The sequence below is a fragment of the Paralichthys olivaceus genome, chromosome 7, assembly GCF_024713975.1.
Source record: "Paralichthys olivaceus isolate ysfri-2021 chromosome 7, ASM2471397v2, whole genome shotgun sequence".
NCBI lineage: Eukaryota > Metazoa > Chordata > Actinopteri > Pleuronectiformes > Paralichthyidae > Paralichthys > Paralichthys olivaceus.
In genome coordinates, this window is record NC_091099.1 from 1,405,225 (window position 1) to 1,425,290 (window position 20,066).

The 20,066-nt window shown below is 41.9% G+C and overlaps 1 protein-coding gene across 1 annotated transcript; it reads right to left on the reverse strand.

The window, feature by feature from the left end:
* Nucleotides 1–3,729: 3,729 nt before the first annotated feature.
* Nucleotides 3,730–19,779, reverse strand: trhr2 (thyrotropin releasing hormone receptor 2). The gene is made up of 6 exons (XM_069528831.1): nucleotides 17,682–19,779; nucleotides 13,905–14,492; nucleotides 13,039–13,171; nucleotides 12,274–12,425; nucleotides 11,274–11,397; nucleotides 3,730–7,452 (listed from the first exon to the last, which is right to left on the reverse strand). The coding sequence occupies exons 2-6, from the start codon at nucleotides 14,285–14,287 to the stop codon at nucleotides 6,907–6,909; spliced, it is 1,338 nt and encodes a 445-aa protein (XP_069384932.1). The 5' UTR covers nucleotides 14,288–14,492; nucleotides 17,682–19,779; the 3' UTR covers nucleotides 3,730–6,906.
* Nucleotides 19,780–20,066: the final 287 nt, after the last annotated feature.

Below are 20,066 nucleotides of genomic sequence, written 5' to 3' on the forward strand. Positions count from 1 at the left end.
TCTGACCTGTGGACTAAACATTTAAAGTCTGGTTCAAACGATCATCATATCAACTGGGACGACCCAGGATTGGTGGAGCCAGTGTTTCGAAGAGATCTCGATGCCAAAGCTCCAAATAACCAAGAAACAACTTATGTATATTCTGTCGGTTAATCATTTCTAATCCATCTGACACTTCCACCACACAGTTGCACAACATGCGTGTGCATGTCGGCTGCGGTAAACAGAGCGTCCGTGATTCTCAAGTTCAAAGCTGAGTCGTCTCCGCGGCTCGAGCTCTGAAGGGTCCTCTTCACCTGCACATTGTCTCATGCTAATTTGTCCTGGTTGCAAATTGAATCGACCACATTTAAATTGTAAATCCCACCACTGTTAATGTTCCGCAACATAAAGTTCACCAGGAATTTACATGAATGGTAAAAAACACACTCAGGTGGTCGAGTGTTGCTTTAGAAATTAATGTGATGGAATAATTTTACATCTCTTTCTTTCCTCCTGTTTGTAAAGCAGCTGTTGTTCAGAGGCAGAGCGGCTCCTTCAGCAGAACAACAACAAGAGACGGTGTTTGCTCTTCAATTATACTGTTCTCAGATTCATCCAGGTCGTCTGTGCTGAGGGATGTTCAGACGGAAAGAACCCGAGAAGGTTCTGAGACAAAGGAGAAGATCGGATGATGCTAACAACGACAATGTGCAGCAGGAAAATAAATGGAAACGTTAAGACAAACTCTGAGGACAAAGTCGTTCGCTGGACACGTTGAAACAACAGCAAGAGGACGGACATTCAGTGGACAAGACTGTCTGAAGGCTTCGTCCACACTGTTTAATCTTAAAACTGTCTCAGTACACACATCTGAAAACATACATCACACGAACACGCATGTACATCAATCAATCAATCAATCAATCAATCAATCAATCAATCAATCAGTCCAGTTTTTGTAAATCCCACATATTTTCAATCTGTGACGTCCTCTGTTCTTCAACAAGAGTAAAACTACCAAAACCCTCAGAGAGTCACATGTGAGGATCCTCCGGGACGGACACAGGTACAATAGATGCTGCGTGTAGCTGAACACGCCAACAACATATTTACAACATTGATGAGACGATATTGAACCGGATTGTCCATCGTTACAGTGAACTAGTCCAGTGTCTGTTTGGTGTTTGGGTCTGTGGTGACGCTGGTTTATCTGGATCCACAGCAGATAAAGATCAGAACCAGTCAGACGCAAACATAACTTTAGTCTGACGGAGGCGTGAGGAAGTATAACTTAATAACAATAACACGTGTTAGTGTGGATTCAGACAAAGGTTTGACGAAAGTGATGAGTTCCAGTGAAAAGTGGAACTTTGAATATCTTTTAAGGGAAAGAATCTACAGCCATGAATCTGCAGGGCTGAAAAAAAAAAAAAGATTCAACTCCATCAGTGTGACACTTCAGTGATCATTTCAAAACACACACATCACGTTTCAAACCCAGAGAATCTCTGCGGTGGAGAACATGAGGACAGAGTCAGAGGTCGCAGACTGACGGGTTCCTGCTCCGCTGCACATGAAGCCGCCAGACACTTGTTTTCACCAGAGACGAGCAGCGTCCCCACGATGACACGTTAGAGGATGAAGTCTAACCTCGTTCTGCACAGTGTCTCTCTCACACACACACACACACACACACACACACACACACACACACACACACACACACACACACACACACACACACCGACGGTCGTGGGATGAAGTGTTTTCCTCTGTGCATCACGTCTCACACTAGATTCTCTGAGTTTATTGTCTACGTGTAAATATTGTCAGTGCTGGTGGATTTTAGTGACGTCTGTGGTTCAGTGAATCAGATACAGTTTATTTAACAGAACACTTGACGTGACTCATACCGACGAATGATAATATGTGCGTGTGTGTATTTTGGCGGAGACACACACATTGTACTGACCGTCAGGTGATGACATCGTTCATGGACCTCGCTGTAATATAATAATAATGATATTAGAGTATTTGTTGGTCGATACGAGTCTGTCACCAACATATTCGTGTTTGTTATGAAAATTGTTATATTACAGTTTTTATTTTACTTAACAATCACAAATAATTTTAAACATTTTCCTCATTCTAAGTTCTATATATTTGGTTATGTCAGTGTTTTCACTTTAAAAGTCAATTTACTACAATATAATATAGAATATTTTTACACATTTAATACTTGTTAATACGTAAACCTAACTTAGTATTCCTACAGTCAAAGTAAAAGTACTGCAGACAGTGAAAGGACTCAGTGATGATTCAACATGCAAAATGGTTTTTTTTTATTGACGTTGGTTAAAGAAAGAAAACCACTGACACTGAATCATAAAGCACAGAACACCGAACACGTCAAAGATCAAGTTTCTGCGAGAACACAAGATCGAGACACTCTTTTTTTTAAAAATCAGTACATTTGATAAACTGTGATCACAACACGTTAAAACCACAAACCAGCAGCTCTCCAGGGCTAAAGACGGGCAGAGACACACCCACCCCCCCCCCCCACCCACCCCCCACCCCCCATCAGTGCTCAAGATAAACACGGAGATATTTAACATCCGATCTAAATCATATGAAACTGAGCAGAGAACAGACGTGAGTGAGTCACTGCAGCGTCTGTTACTCCGAAGATTCTCATTCCACCAGTTTCCCTCTGTAATGAACCATCGGGGGTTTGAGACCCGCCAGGACAAAGAAAGATTCTCTCCCACACACACACACACACACACACACACACACACACACACACACATCATGCATACAGTCGTTACTTGGCCGACCACCTCAGGGGAACAGAATTCTAAGATTTGGAGAATAAAGTCGTAAAATCTCTTAAATATTTCATCTTGGATAATTAAAAGGAGTTTCTTTGAAATTTGTTTTTTTTCATATTACATTTTTATTCTCGTAACGTTATGACTTTATCCTCAAAATGTCCCTTGTACTCTGAACTAATACACACAGAAGGTTACGAGTAGTTTTTTAAACTCGATACAATGATTTGTTAACAGTTTATCACCAACAACAAGATTTTTACATCGTATAAGAAAATAAGAGAGAAAATACACAAATCAAGTTTGATGTATATCACGATGTATACCACGATGTATACCATGATGTATACCATGATCTATACCATGATGTATACCACGATGTATACCATGATGTATACCACGATGTATACCATGATGTATACCACGATGTATACCACGATGTATACCATGATGTATACCATGATGTATACCATGTTGTATACCACGATGTATACCACGATGTATACCACGATGTATACCACGATCTATACCACGATGTATACCACGATGTATACCATGATCTATACCATGATGTATACCATGATGTATACCATGTTGTATACCACGATGTATACCACGATGTATACCATGATGTATACCATGATCTATAGCATGATGTATACCATGATGTATACCACGATGTATACCATGATCTATACCACGATGTATACCACGATGTATACCACGATCTATACCATGATCTATACCATGATGTATACCACGATGTATACCACGATGTATACCATGATGTATACCACGATGTATACCATGATCTATACCATGATCTATACCATGTTGTATATTACGATGTATACCATGATGTATACCATGATCTATACCACGATGTATACCATGATGTATACCACGATGTATACCATGATCTATACCATGTTGTATATTACGATGTATACCACGATGTATACCACGATGTATACCATGATCTATACCATGATGTATACCACGATGTATACCACGATGTATACCATGAATCTGAAGGACAGTGGCTCAGCAGAAAGTGAGGAAAGCAAGAGAAGTTTGTAGATTCCACCTTAAGAATCTCTTTTCACTTCAATACAAAGACACAGTTTGGTTTAAATCTTAGTTTGTGTCCGAGTGTGATCATGATATTTTATAATATATATTATATATTTTATAACCATAGACAGTATTTCCTCGGGGGCGAGGGGAGAAACTCTGACTGGGACATTTGCGTGCGGTCACGCAGCTGCTCTGGATAATTTAAGTAGATTCTCCAGACGTCGGTCTGAAAGCACCTCAGGAGAAATCCTGCAGCATCAGTGGACCATGAAAACGTCCATTAGGTTTTACCATCTTCAGCAGAACAGAATGAATCAGCGATGTTTGTGGAGGTGTATCGTTGTGAATGTGTGAAACCAGTTCAAGCTGTGGCCGCCGCACTGTGTTCGAGGAAATCTGCTCAGTGTGTCTTTGTTTTATTTACACTTTGTTTGCATTGCACCTTAACTGATCCCAAAAATCTTTTAAAGCAGCTTTGACTTGTTATGGCCGCAAATGTTTAAGGCCGTTTGTTTTAAACGTACCCATCAGCACGGCTGCATGCATGTACATATTTATACAACACATTTTGAAAAAGCTAAAATATCCTGTAAAAACAGGATCGGAGCGGACGTGCGGTGCATTTAGGAAAACCCAGAAAAAACACAACTTACGCATCACTTACAGCACGGTACCTTCAGGGATAGCAACGAGAAGAAAAGAGTTTACCGACTCTTATGTACGAAAAAATATCCAATAAATCATCTTACTGACTGAGTTTATGGAAAAAAGCAATTTACACTCACTTTGTCACGTTAAGGAAAACAAGGAAGCGAATATCTTCCAACTCTGGGAATACGACGTACGTGCGCAGCTACGATAACGTGCTAACGTTTTAGCACACGATGGGTCCGTGTTTTCATCGGTTAAAGGGAAAGTTGACTCACGCAACAGTTTACAGAAGCAAATACTTTGGATGAAGGTTTGAATCTATAAGAAACTGAATATTTCACTTGTTTATTAATTTCATGTTTCAAAAAACTATTTATATGTTGACGGATATGAAATTCAGTTGATTATAAGATTCAAACCGTTATTTGGTTCCAGTTCCACCGAACCTGGTGTGATTTTCTGTACAAGACTGTGGACACAGAGAAAATACGTGTTTAATACAAGAGCTGGAAGCAGAGAGTTGCTTCCTAAACTGACCTTTTTAATCTTTTTGAATTTATTATCTACAGAAATTATTTGGATCTAATTTTAAAAACAGAAGAAACTTTTAACATATCACAGGATGAGTAAAGAAAAGGAAACAAACCTCTGGATGCACAGAGATTAAATCCAGAGTGAAACAGAGTCAACTAAAAATAGAAATCATTTTCAAACTTGTATAATTCATGGTAATATTCCCAAACATTAGTAACGGATGGTTGACTTGGAGTATTTCAAGAGATTTTAAAAGACATTGTGTTCTTTGGCTCCTTGTTTTGTATTCTTGTTTGTATTTGTCCTCTTTGTAAAGAAATGTGTTTTTGAGTTGCCTTGGAAATAAAGTTAGTCGTAATATTAAGAGACTTTATTCTCAATAATGACCTTATTCTCAAAATCTCCAAAATGATTTTGGACCTAAAACTCAAAATAAACATCGTCGTTCAGATAAATTGAAAATGAAGCGATTGTCGAGTTTAAATATTTCCCTTAATGCAGTATTTTACAGGGTATGTAGTATTTAGTACGTCTCCGACCGTGATGTCTTTGGTACATATGGTACAAACTGATATATCATTTACTACAGAGGATAAACTGCAGTTAATGTTTGACGCTTACGAGTCAAAGACGAAACTTCTGACAACATGTTGAACCGTGTGACCGTTTGAAGATCACAGGTTTATCCACACAAACAGTGAAACACGTCTGTGGGATTTTCACACCAATTAAATGTGATGAGCTGTGAACTAACATCCAACAAAACAACAGGAGGTCGTCGGGTTAAAGCAGCAGCCGAGACTATTTACAGCTTTTATGTACAAGTGAATTAATGATCAGTGGGTTGTTCTGAATGATGATCAGGATTATAGAATATACTGCATATGTATATATATATGTATATATTGGTGTATAATGGCTGTGTGGATAGTTTATTATATCTTTATATCATTTTATTTAGTATTTTATCCAACACATGTTTCATAATGTTCCATATGTGTACTCTTAACGCCTGTGTGGCTCTGTTGAAATAATCCTGTTGCAAACTTTAAACTAAACACGTTCTGCTCGTATTCAGGTTGTTGATCATAAATCTGTGTTATTACCGTAAAATGTTTACATGCTCTGATGTTCTGTTTCGAATAAACGGAAACTGAGAGGAGCAGAGACATCATGTGCATTTTTAGATTCACGTCATCGGGGTTAGGGTTTGGGTAACGAGGTGTTCAACGCACCAACATTTCCGTTTATTAAATAAATGTTTTGCCGCATTTTTCAGCCAGGGCCTTGAAACACGTCTCCTTTAACAACAAAACACTATTCACAGGTGACCAGTGTCTCAGGAGACTTGGAGAAGCGTCTGCTGCAGTCGGATTCGACGCGTATCAACGAGCGTCACGTTATTCACATATGAGCGATGCTGTTTCTCAATGTTCACATCAGATCTCGGCTTTAAATCCCAGATGACGAGCAACAGACTAGAAAACATGAGCGTGATTCACAGACAGGAAATGATTCACTGAAAAAACATGATGTAACATAAACGTTGGATTGAACCGATCCAGGACTCGTAGTATTTAATAAACTAATCTATGAGGCGAATGTGTAATATTAGTAAAGTATTTGAATAAAACTCTTTTCTTTGTTCCAACAAAGAAATTGAAATGAATTGAATTGTGTTGATTGTGTTGTTTGTGTTGTTTGTGTGGTGGTTTATGGTCACGTGACCGGCTGGAATCCACCATTTTTAAATCGTGAAATAAATGAACTCTTCTCTCTTTTGTCGTCATGTGAGAAAACCTCCCACAATCTGGTGAACTGGGAATATTTACTTGTTTTCCTGTTTGTCCGTGGCAGCGTTTGCGGACGGCTGAGCCACGTCTTCACCTCCAGATGGCAGCGTTTCTGAGGGACGCACACAGAAACTGAAGGCAGCTGTTGTGATGTCAGACGGATGTTTGGCTTTTTTCTCGCTCGCCTCCTGGTGGCTGCTTCCGTTCTGCTTCGTAGTCAGATCGGTGGTGGTGTTCAGGACGGTCATCTTGGCCTTTTTATCGGCTGCTGTTCTGCTGGCGTGGGATGTCCGCGGGTCTCTGGTGCTGAGGCCGGTCTGGATTGTCGACAGTGTCCTCTGAATTCCTTCGGGCCGCTGGCAACGGTAAAGTCCGCGAAACGCAGAGCGAAACCTCTGAGACATGGCGTTGTATATCACGGGGTTTATGGCGCTGTTGGCGTAAATGCATGTCCGACAAAACAGGAGGAACCAGGCGTCCAGATACGGCGTGGACACAAAAGAGTTGATCAGAACTAACGTCCGGTACGGCATCCACAGCAGAGCGAAGAGGATCACCACCACGGCCAACATCTTCGTCACCTGTGGGGGAGAAGCAGAGACACGGTTAAAAGACCAATATCTTCATTTGTGTGTGAATCGGTAGGAAAGTCGCCAGTTAAAGCCTCTTGTCCCCCGATGGTGTCTCATGATTCATTGATGGGAAAACCTCAACCTCTCATAATGAGTGAGTCGGTCATTAGCACACTCAGTCTAATTACATTAGTTGGTGAAAACAGATTTATGAGATGCCGGGGCTTTGACGCATCACGTCGATGTTCAGCCACAGCAATGGACGGAGCTGAACGTCGGAGCCAAACCTCCGCGGCCCAGAGCAATAAGAGCTGATGCATCGTTACAATTCCCCTGATTGGCTGTGATTGCCTCTGAGTCATCCTCAACACGACAGATGATGCATGAGAGTGTGTGTGTCTACATGTGTGTGTCTACATGTGTGTGACGAACTCCACCAACATGGAACCGGCTCTCGTTCATTCTTCACACACGTAACTTTCTGACTCACATGTAACTCAACCAAAAATACTTTGTTCTGGATCCAGAGCTGCTTTCAGTCATGCACGGGGGGGGGGGGGTCAGATGTCCGAGTCAGATGCTTTGGACATTTTGACAAACTGTGAGTATCCACGTGTAAAACAGAGCGTTGGGGAAATGATGACATCAGTTTATTTATACCCTCCAGAGACAACAACGATATACACCAGTCTCTCCACCTCTGGACCCACTGCCAGGTCTTAGCAGCTACATTTTGAATCTGATGAATAAGCGAAGATAACCAACAATCTCCCGCTGCTTCTTCAGATGAGAAACACAAATCCTAGAAAATTGTCCAGACTCAATCCTCTGGACATTTTCGAGGAGTTGATTCCTGAACACAGCTCATGATGCTGCGGCCGCTCTGACAGGATGTTCAGCAGGTGACACAACGCGTGATGAGGTGATGCCGCTATCTTCTCTCAGCCTGTGAGACTCCAGCGGTTCATTTTTATCAGGAGCCAATAACGCTCCGCACCTGTCCTGCCCGGCCTCGCCCGTCCGTCTGCAGCTCCTTTAAAGGTCTCCGCCGCCTCACCTCCACTGAGCCGTGTCGACTCTGCTGAAGCGTGGCTGCCTCTCGCTCAGCTGTTTTCTCCACCGCGGCAGAAACTCTTAATAAACAAATAGAATAACAAAGTGCGGCAGGTTGATAGCAGGTGTCGTGCACATGCATCCTCCCGGGGCGAACTGCTGTCTGAGATAAAGGTCTGTGTCCGTGGCGTAAGCTCGGAGCCAGCGACAGCCAGCTCAGCAGGTGTCAAATAAAATAAAGAAAATTCCTGCACAACAAAGCGTGTAATTGGACACAAAGGAGGCGGAGACAAGAGCTTTCTAATTATCCGTGCGCGGCGATAAAGGGACAGAATGCTCCGGATGGCGTTCTGAATATGCAGAACGCTTGACTCATTAAAAACAGATTTGTTTGTGTATTTATCGTTTGGTAACAGACAGAATGTCCTGAAGCTTCACACCGAGCCAGAGAATCAACATTGAGCCTCCGATGCCGATGACCAAACAGTGACCGAGCTTCCCTCTCCCCCCCCACGAGGATCACAGACGTGAGGAAACTCTCAGAGATTAAAACTTTACAGTAATCTCACGCCACACTGTGTTAATCTCCAATCATGAAAGTGCCATTCTTCGGCATACACAAGTTTATCAAACCGCCATCAGATTACGTTGGCCTATCACATGACGGCTGAGAGAGCATGAAGTGGCTATTGAAGAACTGAGGGAGTGAAATCATCCGCACACTTCAATGTAAATCCCAAATCACATTATGCAAATCAGCTGCTCCTCGACGGGGCCCCTTGAACGCACGAGATTACGATCTCCGCTCCGCCGTCGCACGAGAGTTCAGTCTCACGGAGGCGGGTGTTCGTGCAGAGACACTGACACAGGAAATACACTGAGACTCCAGGAACCAGAGTCCAGTTCTGTCATCTGGTGTTTGATCAACACGCTGACGCTACGACAGCGTTCATTCATTCATTACATCTACAGGGCCACGCCTCCAATCACCTTATCCCCCCCTCGTCCTCTCTTCCCTCATCCTTTCCTCCTCCTACTCTTATCCCCACCTTCATCCCTTCATCCTCCTCCCCTTATCCCCACCTTCATCCATTCATCTTCCTTCTCTCATCCCTACCTTCATCCATTCATCCCCCTGCCCTCATCCCTACCTTCACACATGATAGAAATCGAACCACAGAGTCGAGCTCAGTCCCAGTGCCTCAGATAATAGCAGCAGATCTCAGTTCAGTCTGATTCCCTTCATTCAATTCAGTAAATCTCATACAGGGCGTTTTATTTAAGCTGCTTTAAAAGACGCCTCTCACAGGAAAAACTACTTCCTGTGTGATCGGTCGCTTCGTCTGCAGGAGCTGCTGCTCGCTCGGCTTTAGGTTTCCACCTGTGGACCCGAGGAAAGGTGTGGGGGAGGGGGGGCAGAACAGAGTCATACCAGCAAATATAATAAAAACTTTATTGACCTTGACTGAAATAATTCCCAGTTGTGGAACCACAGAAGGATCATTTTATTTTCTATCACTTTAAAATGAGGTAATGGTTGGATTTGATCAATGAATCTGTTTGAGGTAAGTCAATACTTTGAGGATTTATTTTTTATTTAAGTATTTTAAATGTTTCCCCTTGAACCTACTGGGTCACCGGCAAAATGTTGGTTTGATAGATTGTCCAGGAAAACAGAGGCGAAGGGATTCAAGATTCAAGATTAAGGAAATATCTTCAGTGATTTAGGCTCCGGAATGTAAAATGGAGCTGTCAGCCCCGTTTTACTTTGAAATGTTGTTTTTCATTGAATAAGTTGTAGACTTATACTTTGGAGAGATTCGCTGTGGGGGGGGGTGGAAGTCACTGTTCCATTTTGTGATCAGAATTAGTAGAGAGCTGCTGATTGTTGGAATAAATCAGTGAACGAAATACTCAAAGATTTGCTAATCATTTGAAACTAATTTCATGAAGCTCAGTCTTTGCAAACAGCAGCACAGGGAGGCAACCATCCCTGAAAATAAATCTGCTCATTCAAAACCACACGGATCTGCTTCAGACGGCCTCTGAAAACACATCGTGTTGCCTCTGCAGGGAACAGAAATCTCTCTTTCAAAAGAAGCACACAACTTTTAAAATGTGGACATAACACAAATCTCTTGTGGAATAAAAACAGCTTGTTGTGAGACTCCAGAGTGGATAAAAGCTTATGAAGGTAGATGCTGTCAGGACTAAAAGGCCTGAGACGGTATTTCTACTTCCAAGAGCGAAAGGAAAAAAAACAGCAGCACGGCCGAGAAATACCTGGTAAAGAGACAGAGAGAGTGAAAGAGAGAGAGAGAGAGTGAAAGAGCAAGAGAGAGAGAGTGAAAGAGCAAGAGAGAGAGAGTGAGTGAAAGAGAGAGTGAAAGAGAGAGAGAGAGAGTGAAAGAGCAAGAGAGAGAGAGTGAGTGAAAGAGAGAGAGAGAGAGTGAAAGAGCAAGAGAGAGAGAGCTTTCTCACTAAAAGCTCAGTCTGAGCAAAAGGAGCAATAAATGTCACAATTGCCTTCAGGACCTCATAACAACCAGAGCACGGAGCCGACAAGAGGCCACTTCATCCGACGCTGTGAAGAGGGAATCATGGCCTCTGAGTTTTCACCAGATCACAAACACATCCAAAGACGTGACCGGGGTCAAATGTGACTCAAGCTATCGCAGCCTGATTACCCGAGAGATAAGACGAGATGTTGCAACGGGAAAGGAGAGCGGACAACGGGGTTAATGTGAGACGGAGGGAAAGGAGGATGAGACACCCACCTGTTTCCTGGAGGAGAGCGCCGTCTTTGGTCGGCCCGGGCGACCCCCCTTCCCCTGTTCAGGGTTCTCCCGACAACTCCGCCGCAGTGTGGTGGCGCTGGTGTCAGGGTGGTTGGGCAGAGGGCTGGAGGGACACAAGCCGGGCGTTACGGCCCGAAAACAAAAGAAGGGCAAGAATTGATTGGTTGATTGGTTGGATGAAGGTTTGGTTGTTTTGTTGGTTGGTTGGTTGGTTAGTTTGGTTGGTTGAAGGTTTGGTTGGATGGTTGGTTGATGGTTTGGTTGTTTAGATGGTTGGTTGGTTAGTTTGGTTGGTTGAAGATTTGGTTGGATGGTTGGTTGGTTAGTTTGGTTAATGGATCAGTAGATGTAAGGTGATTTGACCGATGCTGTTGTGTTTCCTTGCATCACTGAAAAAGGCTCAACTGGTTTTTGAGTTCCATTATCAAGGCTGTCATTATTATTTCTGAATGTTTTCAATGTCACTTATTTGTCGACAATTTAATTCTGTCAGTGTGAAGAACACAGAAAATCAAGCAGCTCAAAATCCTCCTCTCTTTTCTATTCGTGCCCTTTTGGCTCCATCTTGGTCTCCACCCCTCCCCCGGCTTCGACAAACAAGCTTCACCTTCAGCCTCACTGAAGAGGGACATTTAAATGTGATCCGCAGACGTTTTAAAAGTTGTGCTCCTAAATGAATCCTGTGTTTTTCCTTTTATGAAACTAACCTTGTCTTGTAATTCCCATTTCTTTCAATCTAAATTCCTCCAGTTTAGAACGCAGGACTTCTTTTATGAATATTTGGGCTTCAAGGTAAAACACATCGAGATAAAACGTCAGTCTGATTCATTCCGACTTCACAAAGCTCCTTTTAGATCATACAACAATTTTTGAAGGTTGAATAAACTGATCTTTTGTAAAAATGGGAGCTGTGACCCTTATTAGTCACTGAACTAATGTGATGGCTTCTTCACATGTTTGGAGAGATCTGCTGCGGTACCTGAGGTAGAGGACTCGAGCGATCAGGCCGTACAGCACGATGGCGAGGAGCAGAGGGACGACGTAGAAGATGGCGAAGTCTGTGAGGTAGATGGGCAGATAGAGCTCCCGCTTCACCCTGTAGCCGCACTGCACGTGTCCGTCCGGGCCGACCTGAGGATCGCACAGTCAGAGACGCTGTAATAAAAACAGGCTGGTGGCGCCGCGTTTATTATCTTTCCTCGATATAATTATATCAGAGATGACACAGAGCTCTTCAAAGCTTTTCTCATTCCCCTGCAGTTGAACCGTTTGCGTTAATAACAAATGTTCAATCAGTTCAGGATTCATGACTCATGCACTGAAACACTCTGTGGAGCTGATGTGTTTATTCTTCACCTCATGTGTTCAAACAGCAATTTATTTACGTCAAAGCTTTAATCTCTGTCCTTCACACTCGTCCAATGTATTTTTACACTTGCCCGGAAAATGATTGTGGCCACAGTTTACAATTGTGATTGTTGAGTGTGTAATTGAAGGTTAGTGTTTGACTCCCAAAGCAGTAAACATAGGTTTTTATCAGAAAACCTGACACTCGGATGAGCGGCGATCATTTCTACTTCTGGCGACACAGCGAGGTGATTGAGCTTCTCGGTACGTTCCTGACGTCAAACGCTACTCACCGGGAAAAAAAAAAGTCACGTGCCTTTTTTAGTGTTTAAAAAAACCCACGTTAACAAGAGATGATGTTAATTACAGTTGATCAGTTGGAGTGTGTTTGTCGAACCTGAATGTCCACCAGGAAGAACCAGAGCATGCAGTAGACACAGGTGAAGATCCAAACCCCAGCTATGATGCGTTTGGCCCGGGACACCGTGCACATGGTCTGAGCCTTCATCGGATGACAGATAGCTATGTACCTGCAGGTGGGGGAGGAGATGGCTTCAACACAAGGTCACACCAGCTATGTGAATACAGAGAATACAGTTTATTGTGGAGCCAGAGTATATCCAGGTCCCGCTGATTCAATTAACCAATCAGGAGTGTCAGCCCGTTTATATCGTCATCAAATAACTAATTAAAACCAACCTGATCCACCTTTGCTCACAGATTTACACTAAAGCAGTGGCTGTGAGTAATGGTACCTCCATCTTTGGCTGAATGTGACGCAGGGACTTCGTCGTCAGTTATTACTATTTTTGCACGAGGGTTTTTATTTCTGTTCCCTTTTGCCCTAGTTGCAGTGACAGGAGACAAATGAATAGACTCTCTCACTGTGTTTCACTGTATATTTACCTTTTATTTGTGCCGAGATGTTGATCAAGAGACTAAAATCTTTCAATTGATGTATAGAGGGCAGAAGATTTAGTTTTTTTTGTCTCTGGTTGTTTTATGTTTGGGTCCTAAGACACAAATACACGGGTGAAGTCATTAAACACCAGCTGTCCTCAGTGTGGTACATATAAAGTCTCCTGTACCGTGTTAGAATGACATTTAGCAGATTGCAGCGCACCGCAGAGGTTCATCAGTTCAACCAAGCTGCACCACATTGCTCGCATCAGTCCTCAATTCTTCCCTGAGTAAGCGATGAAACGTTTAACTCTCCAGCCCATAAAAGCTGCTCTGAGAGAGATTGCTCTTGTTTGTCCTCACCTCTCCACGGTGAAGGCAGTGATGGAGCACGAGGACGCATTGATGCCCAGGTACTGAAGGTAGGTGATCCCCAGGCAGCCGGCGTGGCCGAAAACCCACGTGCCCGTCAGACTGTCGGCCACGTTGGGCAGCCCCGCCGCCACCAGCACCATTAGATCGGCTATAGCCAGGCTCACCAGGTAACAGTTGGTGGGTGTCCTCATGTGGCGGGTGGTGAGGACCACCAGCACCACCATTATGTTGCCCACAATGCCCACGCCACACACCAGCAGGACCAGGAACACCGACACCGTCTTGTACTCTAACAACTCGGAGACGGCGTTGCTGGGACTCAGAGAGATGTTGGTCGGGGTGTCGATTCTGGAGCTCACGTTGTCGGTCATGTCTGCAAAGTGTTGACGTCGTCGCCCCCCCCCCAAAGTGTTTGTAAAGCAAAGGTTACGTTTGTTCGATTAAAGCTGATGATGGTCGTGACTCTGAAATGTCGCCATGTTTCTTCCTCTTCATTTAGAGCATCGACTCTAATTCAAAGTTATGATATTGACTCAGACGTCACACCAAACACGCCTCGGGCCGCCATTCAGTCACCTGGAAGTAGAAGAAGCTTCATTAATTGGACGAATGGGGAAATGAACGTCGAACACACACGTGAGCACACGCAGCACAGAGACCCTCTCCCTCAGTGTCAGCAGCTCTGGCTGGAATCAGTTGATTAATGCTGCGTGGAAGCAAAAGTACTTGTGCAAACAGATGAAGAGGAGAGGTGGATGAAGCAGAAATGAGAGAACGATGTAAGCTGGTGGTTTCAAATGACACTGAGATGAAGCTGCCTGTGAGGTTAGTCAGCAGATCAGCAGTGATTGGATTTTCTTTTATGGAGTATTTTCAGAATTTAATGTTTCCTGTGTATAAAGACGGTGGCGGCAGAAATGTTTAGTACATGCATGAACCCATGGCGAAACGGTAATTATGAACTTACATACTTAATACAAGTTGCTCTCAACATTACGTTGGACGAACCGACACACGTGAAAACCTGAACTTTCCTGCAGACCTCCAGAAGCTCTGTCCCCGTGTCCGTCCACAGATTTTAGAACCAGGTCTGGTGAAGCTCTGATAAGAGCCACTGTGGATGGGTAGTAATAAGAATATAATATTCAAATCAGCCATTTAGATGCTGTTGAGCGTGCGAGTGTAACAAATAACCTCTAATACTGCACTCACGGAGTAAACAAGCTCAGATGAGCACATTAAGATCATCTTAACATAATATTCGAATACGTATAATGTTTGTTTGTGCTCTAATGATGCACTAATGATGCCTCCTTGTGCATTTCTGCTTAAGTTACAGCTAAATTCCTCCAACCCGACACATAAGAACCTCTGTTTAAAGTCGTGTCTTAAAGCCGTGACTGCTTTAATAGATTTCGAGGTTATCGGAGGACAAAGTGTTTTTTCATCTGCAGAGTCCAGAGGTTTGTTTTGAGGTTTCACATTCTGCTGGAAGCTAATTAACCAGCGGCCGATGCTGTGAAACTCTACGAGGCATCTGTTGCTCTTTTCACTCGTCTCAGGGCCCCAGCACACACACATTCCGGACTCCCCTCCTGAGGGCTGCCTCTAATAAATTGAGGTGGACATGAAATGAAAAGTAATTTAGTTCCACTGTCCTGTCGTCAGAGTGACTGCATCCACTCTCTGTTCCGTAACACGTCCGCGGCTCGGCACAACTCATCTCCTGCAGGTTTCTGAGGATTTGGTTGTAGTGTAAATTACATACACAATTTTCTTTTTAATATGAAAATTAACGAATCCATTTCAGATCTTGTCACATTATCTTAACAAATTATAGTCCCAAGAAATGTATTAAGGAATAATTCATAATTTTGGAAAATAACATTCACAATATCCTCTTACCAGCACCTCCAGCTAAATAATTAACACATTATCTCATTTGTTAATTACATAAAAAAGCCCTTAAAACCACAGTCTGTTCTTTGTACACTTCCATTACTTACTAACGCTGCTTGCACTCTTTTTTTTTTGTTTGAAAATGCATCAACTCTGCTACAGATGCTGCCGGCGTCCAGAGTTTAGAGTCTAGACTTCTCCAGAGTTTGGAGACGCAGCTGGTCCCATTTCAGTTTGAAGGAAACAAGCAGCATCTGCCTCAGCTGCCAGCACGGAGCACAACATGCTCTCCCTGCAGCTACCAACCAAACAAGTGGTCACATGATGAAATGCACATTCAGGCGTGTTAGTATTAAAACAGTCGTGTGGACAGAGAACGTTTTCATTTTTAAAAAATGCTGTTTTCAACAATGTAGTAGTTCGGACGGAGACTGTAAACTGTAGTTTTCATTTTGAAATAAAAAACTTTGCATATTCTGTAGTTGGTCGCTTAGCGATGGTGAAAAGTAAGAGCATCGTTCACAAAAGTCTTCGCTTCTGTTCGTCCGGGATGAATCACAACCCCCAGAGTTTTGAACCAAAATGGAACCAGCACCGTTTCCAAAAGTCTCTGTTTTAGATGTGGACTGTAGATGTGGTCTCCCGACTGTAAATAAAGATGGAGAACACGATAGCTTTCTAAAGACAAAACATCTGGATCACCCCCTGGTGGTTGTCTGCAGTCAGAAACCTTCCTTCTCCATGTTAGCAAGTGGGACATCGAAGAAACTTAGAAGCCAAAACACACATTTGAACCCATCCATTTTTATATCAGTTCTGTTGTGGAAATAAGCCAGTGGGTCTGAATTGCTCATTTAAATAGAATCATTTCTCTGCGTAAAACGAGGTAATTACTAACTCGCTGTGGAAGGTCACCAACACGAGCCCGCAGCTTCTCAAAGGTCACAAATGTGCGCTCGCTGAGCTACGGAGCCTGAACCCTTTAAACCGCCACCTCGTCTAACGAGCTCTCCGCTGTCCAAGTTTAAGGTGATCATTCAGTCGATGGTCTCATTTCCTCTCGCCTCCTGCCTCAGCTCTCAGGAGAACTGAACATTAAAAATTCAGTCCTTAGCGTTTACAGTGAAGGACGTCGTCGCTCACGGGCTCAGCTGAATTCTGGTCCAGGCTCTGACTCATTAAAGGCAGCGGACTGGGGATTGTGCCTCTGAGCAAAGCACGGCGCCAAACCCACAACGGCTGGTGAATAATGAAACGACAATGAGGTCTCAGTGGCCCCTGTGAGATACTGGAGGTATAACACGGACCTCAGCTGACAGATGTATGTGATGAGATAAGATAAGAGGAATGAGCATATTTTAATCAAAAAGAGGAAGACAAAAGAGCAAGTAATAAAACCAAATACAAAATAGACACTAAATTAAAAGAAAATAAAAAACTGATTACACGGTGTCAGGAGCTTGAGATGGCTCAGAAAATAAAGGTATTTTGAGGAGAATGGAACAATTGAAATTAATAATAATAAAATGATGAAAAGTGGATAATTTACATAAAACAAGACACTTTACAAGTGACTCAACTGAATAAAAGATAATAATACAAACAATAAAAATGGATTTGTCTGTTTTCTGTTGAATTTGTGACACAGAGGAAATGAGCTGATGTTTAAATATCAAAAAGACAAATCATTTATTTGACTTTAGTTTTTTCTTCCTGTCTGCGTCTCGGAGCTCGGTGAATGGATGATGACTTGATGGTGAGTGTGACTCTGGAGCTTCAGTCACAGTCACACTGATGAGAAACATGATGAACTTCTGATTCATCTCAACTCATTTACTGAGGAAAATTTTAAAAAAATGATTTTACCTGCTGCGTCTTCACATCCTCAGGAATCTTCTGCAAGCCTTCTGTGGTCCTCACAAAATAAGAGTGTGTCTGTGTGTGTGTCTGTGTGTGTGTGTGTCTGTGTCTGTGTGTGTCTGTGTGTGTGTGAGTGTGTGTCATGTCAGTTGAAGCCTGCACAGTCACGTTTAAACTGTTGTCTTGATACTACACATCACAGCATCTCGCTCTCTAACTGAGCCTCGTCACTCCTGCACAGACTTAAATGGGAAGCATGCACCTGCCCCTTTCAAAATAAAAGTGTGATACCTAATTTGGGATTACGTCACCATTCAGAATAAAATCTCACTATTGAGTTCTGCTAAATTCCACATGGATCAAATTTACAAAACGCACACACACAAACACAAGTTGAATGAATTCCTATTGACTCATATTTCATGAATTACTTTAATACTGTTTTGGTTTATCCACAGAATTGTCCGTGGATTCTGTTGATTTAAATGTTGTTCGTTATTCAAAACAAAAACTCAGCTCTGATTCCAGATCAGCTCGACTGGTCTTCAACATCACTCACTCGACTCAGCTCCTCCGCTCCCGTCACTGGTTACCACTGAAGAAGAATCGTCAGAAGTTAGCGAGCGTGTTACACAATAGTCGTCTTCGATCATTCATTCAGGGCGGAGCTTTGACGAGGCCGCTGATGGAGGGCGTGGGATGTATCGGTGGCATACTTTTAAAGTGCGGCCTTCTCTTGCCAGTTTTTCCAGGATTACCAACCCTGTCTTTAAAGGCAGATGACCTCTGGTGGCATGTGTGAGCTCCTGTCTGCACACATCTGTATACGCCATCAACACAGTCACGTCTCCGCTCGGTAAAGCGTTAAATCCAGAGCGTCCTCGTTTTATTTTGAAATGTGTGGCAGGAAAATAATGATAGTCTACGCTCCAGCTTGATGGTTCATCCTCACTGAGCCTCCTGCCTCCAGTGCTCTCTGGTCCCCAGCTCCTGTCAGGGCTCATGTGTTTCAGCGAAGCATGAAGATGAAGCTTAATTTACAGCTGAGATTCTGAGGCATCGAGAGGAACAGGAGACATCCAATGAGTTTGTGTCGTTTCACCTCCACCCACACAGATCAAGATATCATACAGATAAAATAAAGCCTTCACTGAAACCCCCGTAAACTACAGACGACAAACCAGACTGTCTCTAAAAACTCTAAATTAAAACTGTACATCTCTGTATTGATCTGTGTTATTGTCCACTGGCACTGAGCACAGTACGGGTTGGTACTGTCATATTCTGCTGTTTTGCTGCATTTTCACTCAATGATGTTTCCTCCAACTGTACAAAGATAAAAAAAAATATGAATATAATATACCGTTATTATGATAATCATAATAATAATAATAATATATGAAAATATGAAACATGATAAATGATTAACATTGAAACTCTCTCACATCAGTGTCTATCAACCTATTTCATTGTTGCCATCTTGTGGCTGAAATCATGAAGCAAACTGAATAAAAACATTTCAGTAACTGAACCAGTAACTGCCTCAGGACCAGAAAATAAATCAATTCAATCTAATAATTGTTGGTGCTATGTGGAACTTGCTTATCCTCATATAAACAGTTTCTCCAATGTTCTCCAGGGATTTACAGCCCATTGACGAGCAAAGTCCATGTTGTTAAAGTTGATCTTGAGTTCCAAGATACTAATAAAATTCTAATAAAATAATCTGAAATGTAAACTGTTGTATTGTTAATGCTTTACTCTGGTTTAAATTCATGTTTATTTTCAGAGACCTGATGGTTAATTTAGTTTTTTACGTCTTCAGTAAAAAAGTTCACAGTTTTTATCAACTTTTATCCATTGTATATATTTTATATATTTATTGAACTAATTAAAACTCATAGCAATAACATATTTTATAGGAATGTATAATTACTAATATTAATTTATACTATTTCAAATAAATCTTGAGATGTTGGTGACATATTGAACTCCATAACTTATTTACAGTAATGGCATCATTTCATATTAATTAGTGTTGTATAAGGTTTACATAGAGGAACTAGTATTTTATTACCATTAAGATATATTTTTAATATATAATATAATTTAATAATAATTATATAGTAAAATGTGATATAATATAATATAATGTAATAGTTATTATATTATATAATGTGATGTAATATAATGTAATATAATATAATATAATGTAACAGTTATTATATTATATAATGTGATGTAATATAATATAATTTAATATTAATAATATTATATATTATTATATAATATAATGTGACATAATGTAATATAATTTAATAGTAATAATATTATATATTATTATATAACATAATGTGATATAATATTATTTTATTTAATATTAATAATAAT

Coding starts and splice junctions, on each gene's coding strand:
- trhr2 (XM_069528831.1), bottom strand. CDS start 14,287: ATGACCGACAACGTGAGCTCCAGAATCGACACCCCGACCAACATCTCT. Junction 13,172..13,904: donor ACTGCCTTCACCGTGGAGAG/GTGAGGACAAAC, acceptor CCCCACCTGCAG/GTACATAGCTATCTGTCATC. Junction 12,426..13,038: donor TCTTCCTGGTGGACATTCAG/GTTCGACAAACA, acceptor TGCGATCCTCAG/GTCGGCCCGGACGGACACGT.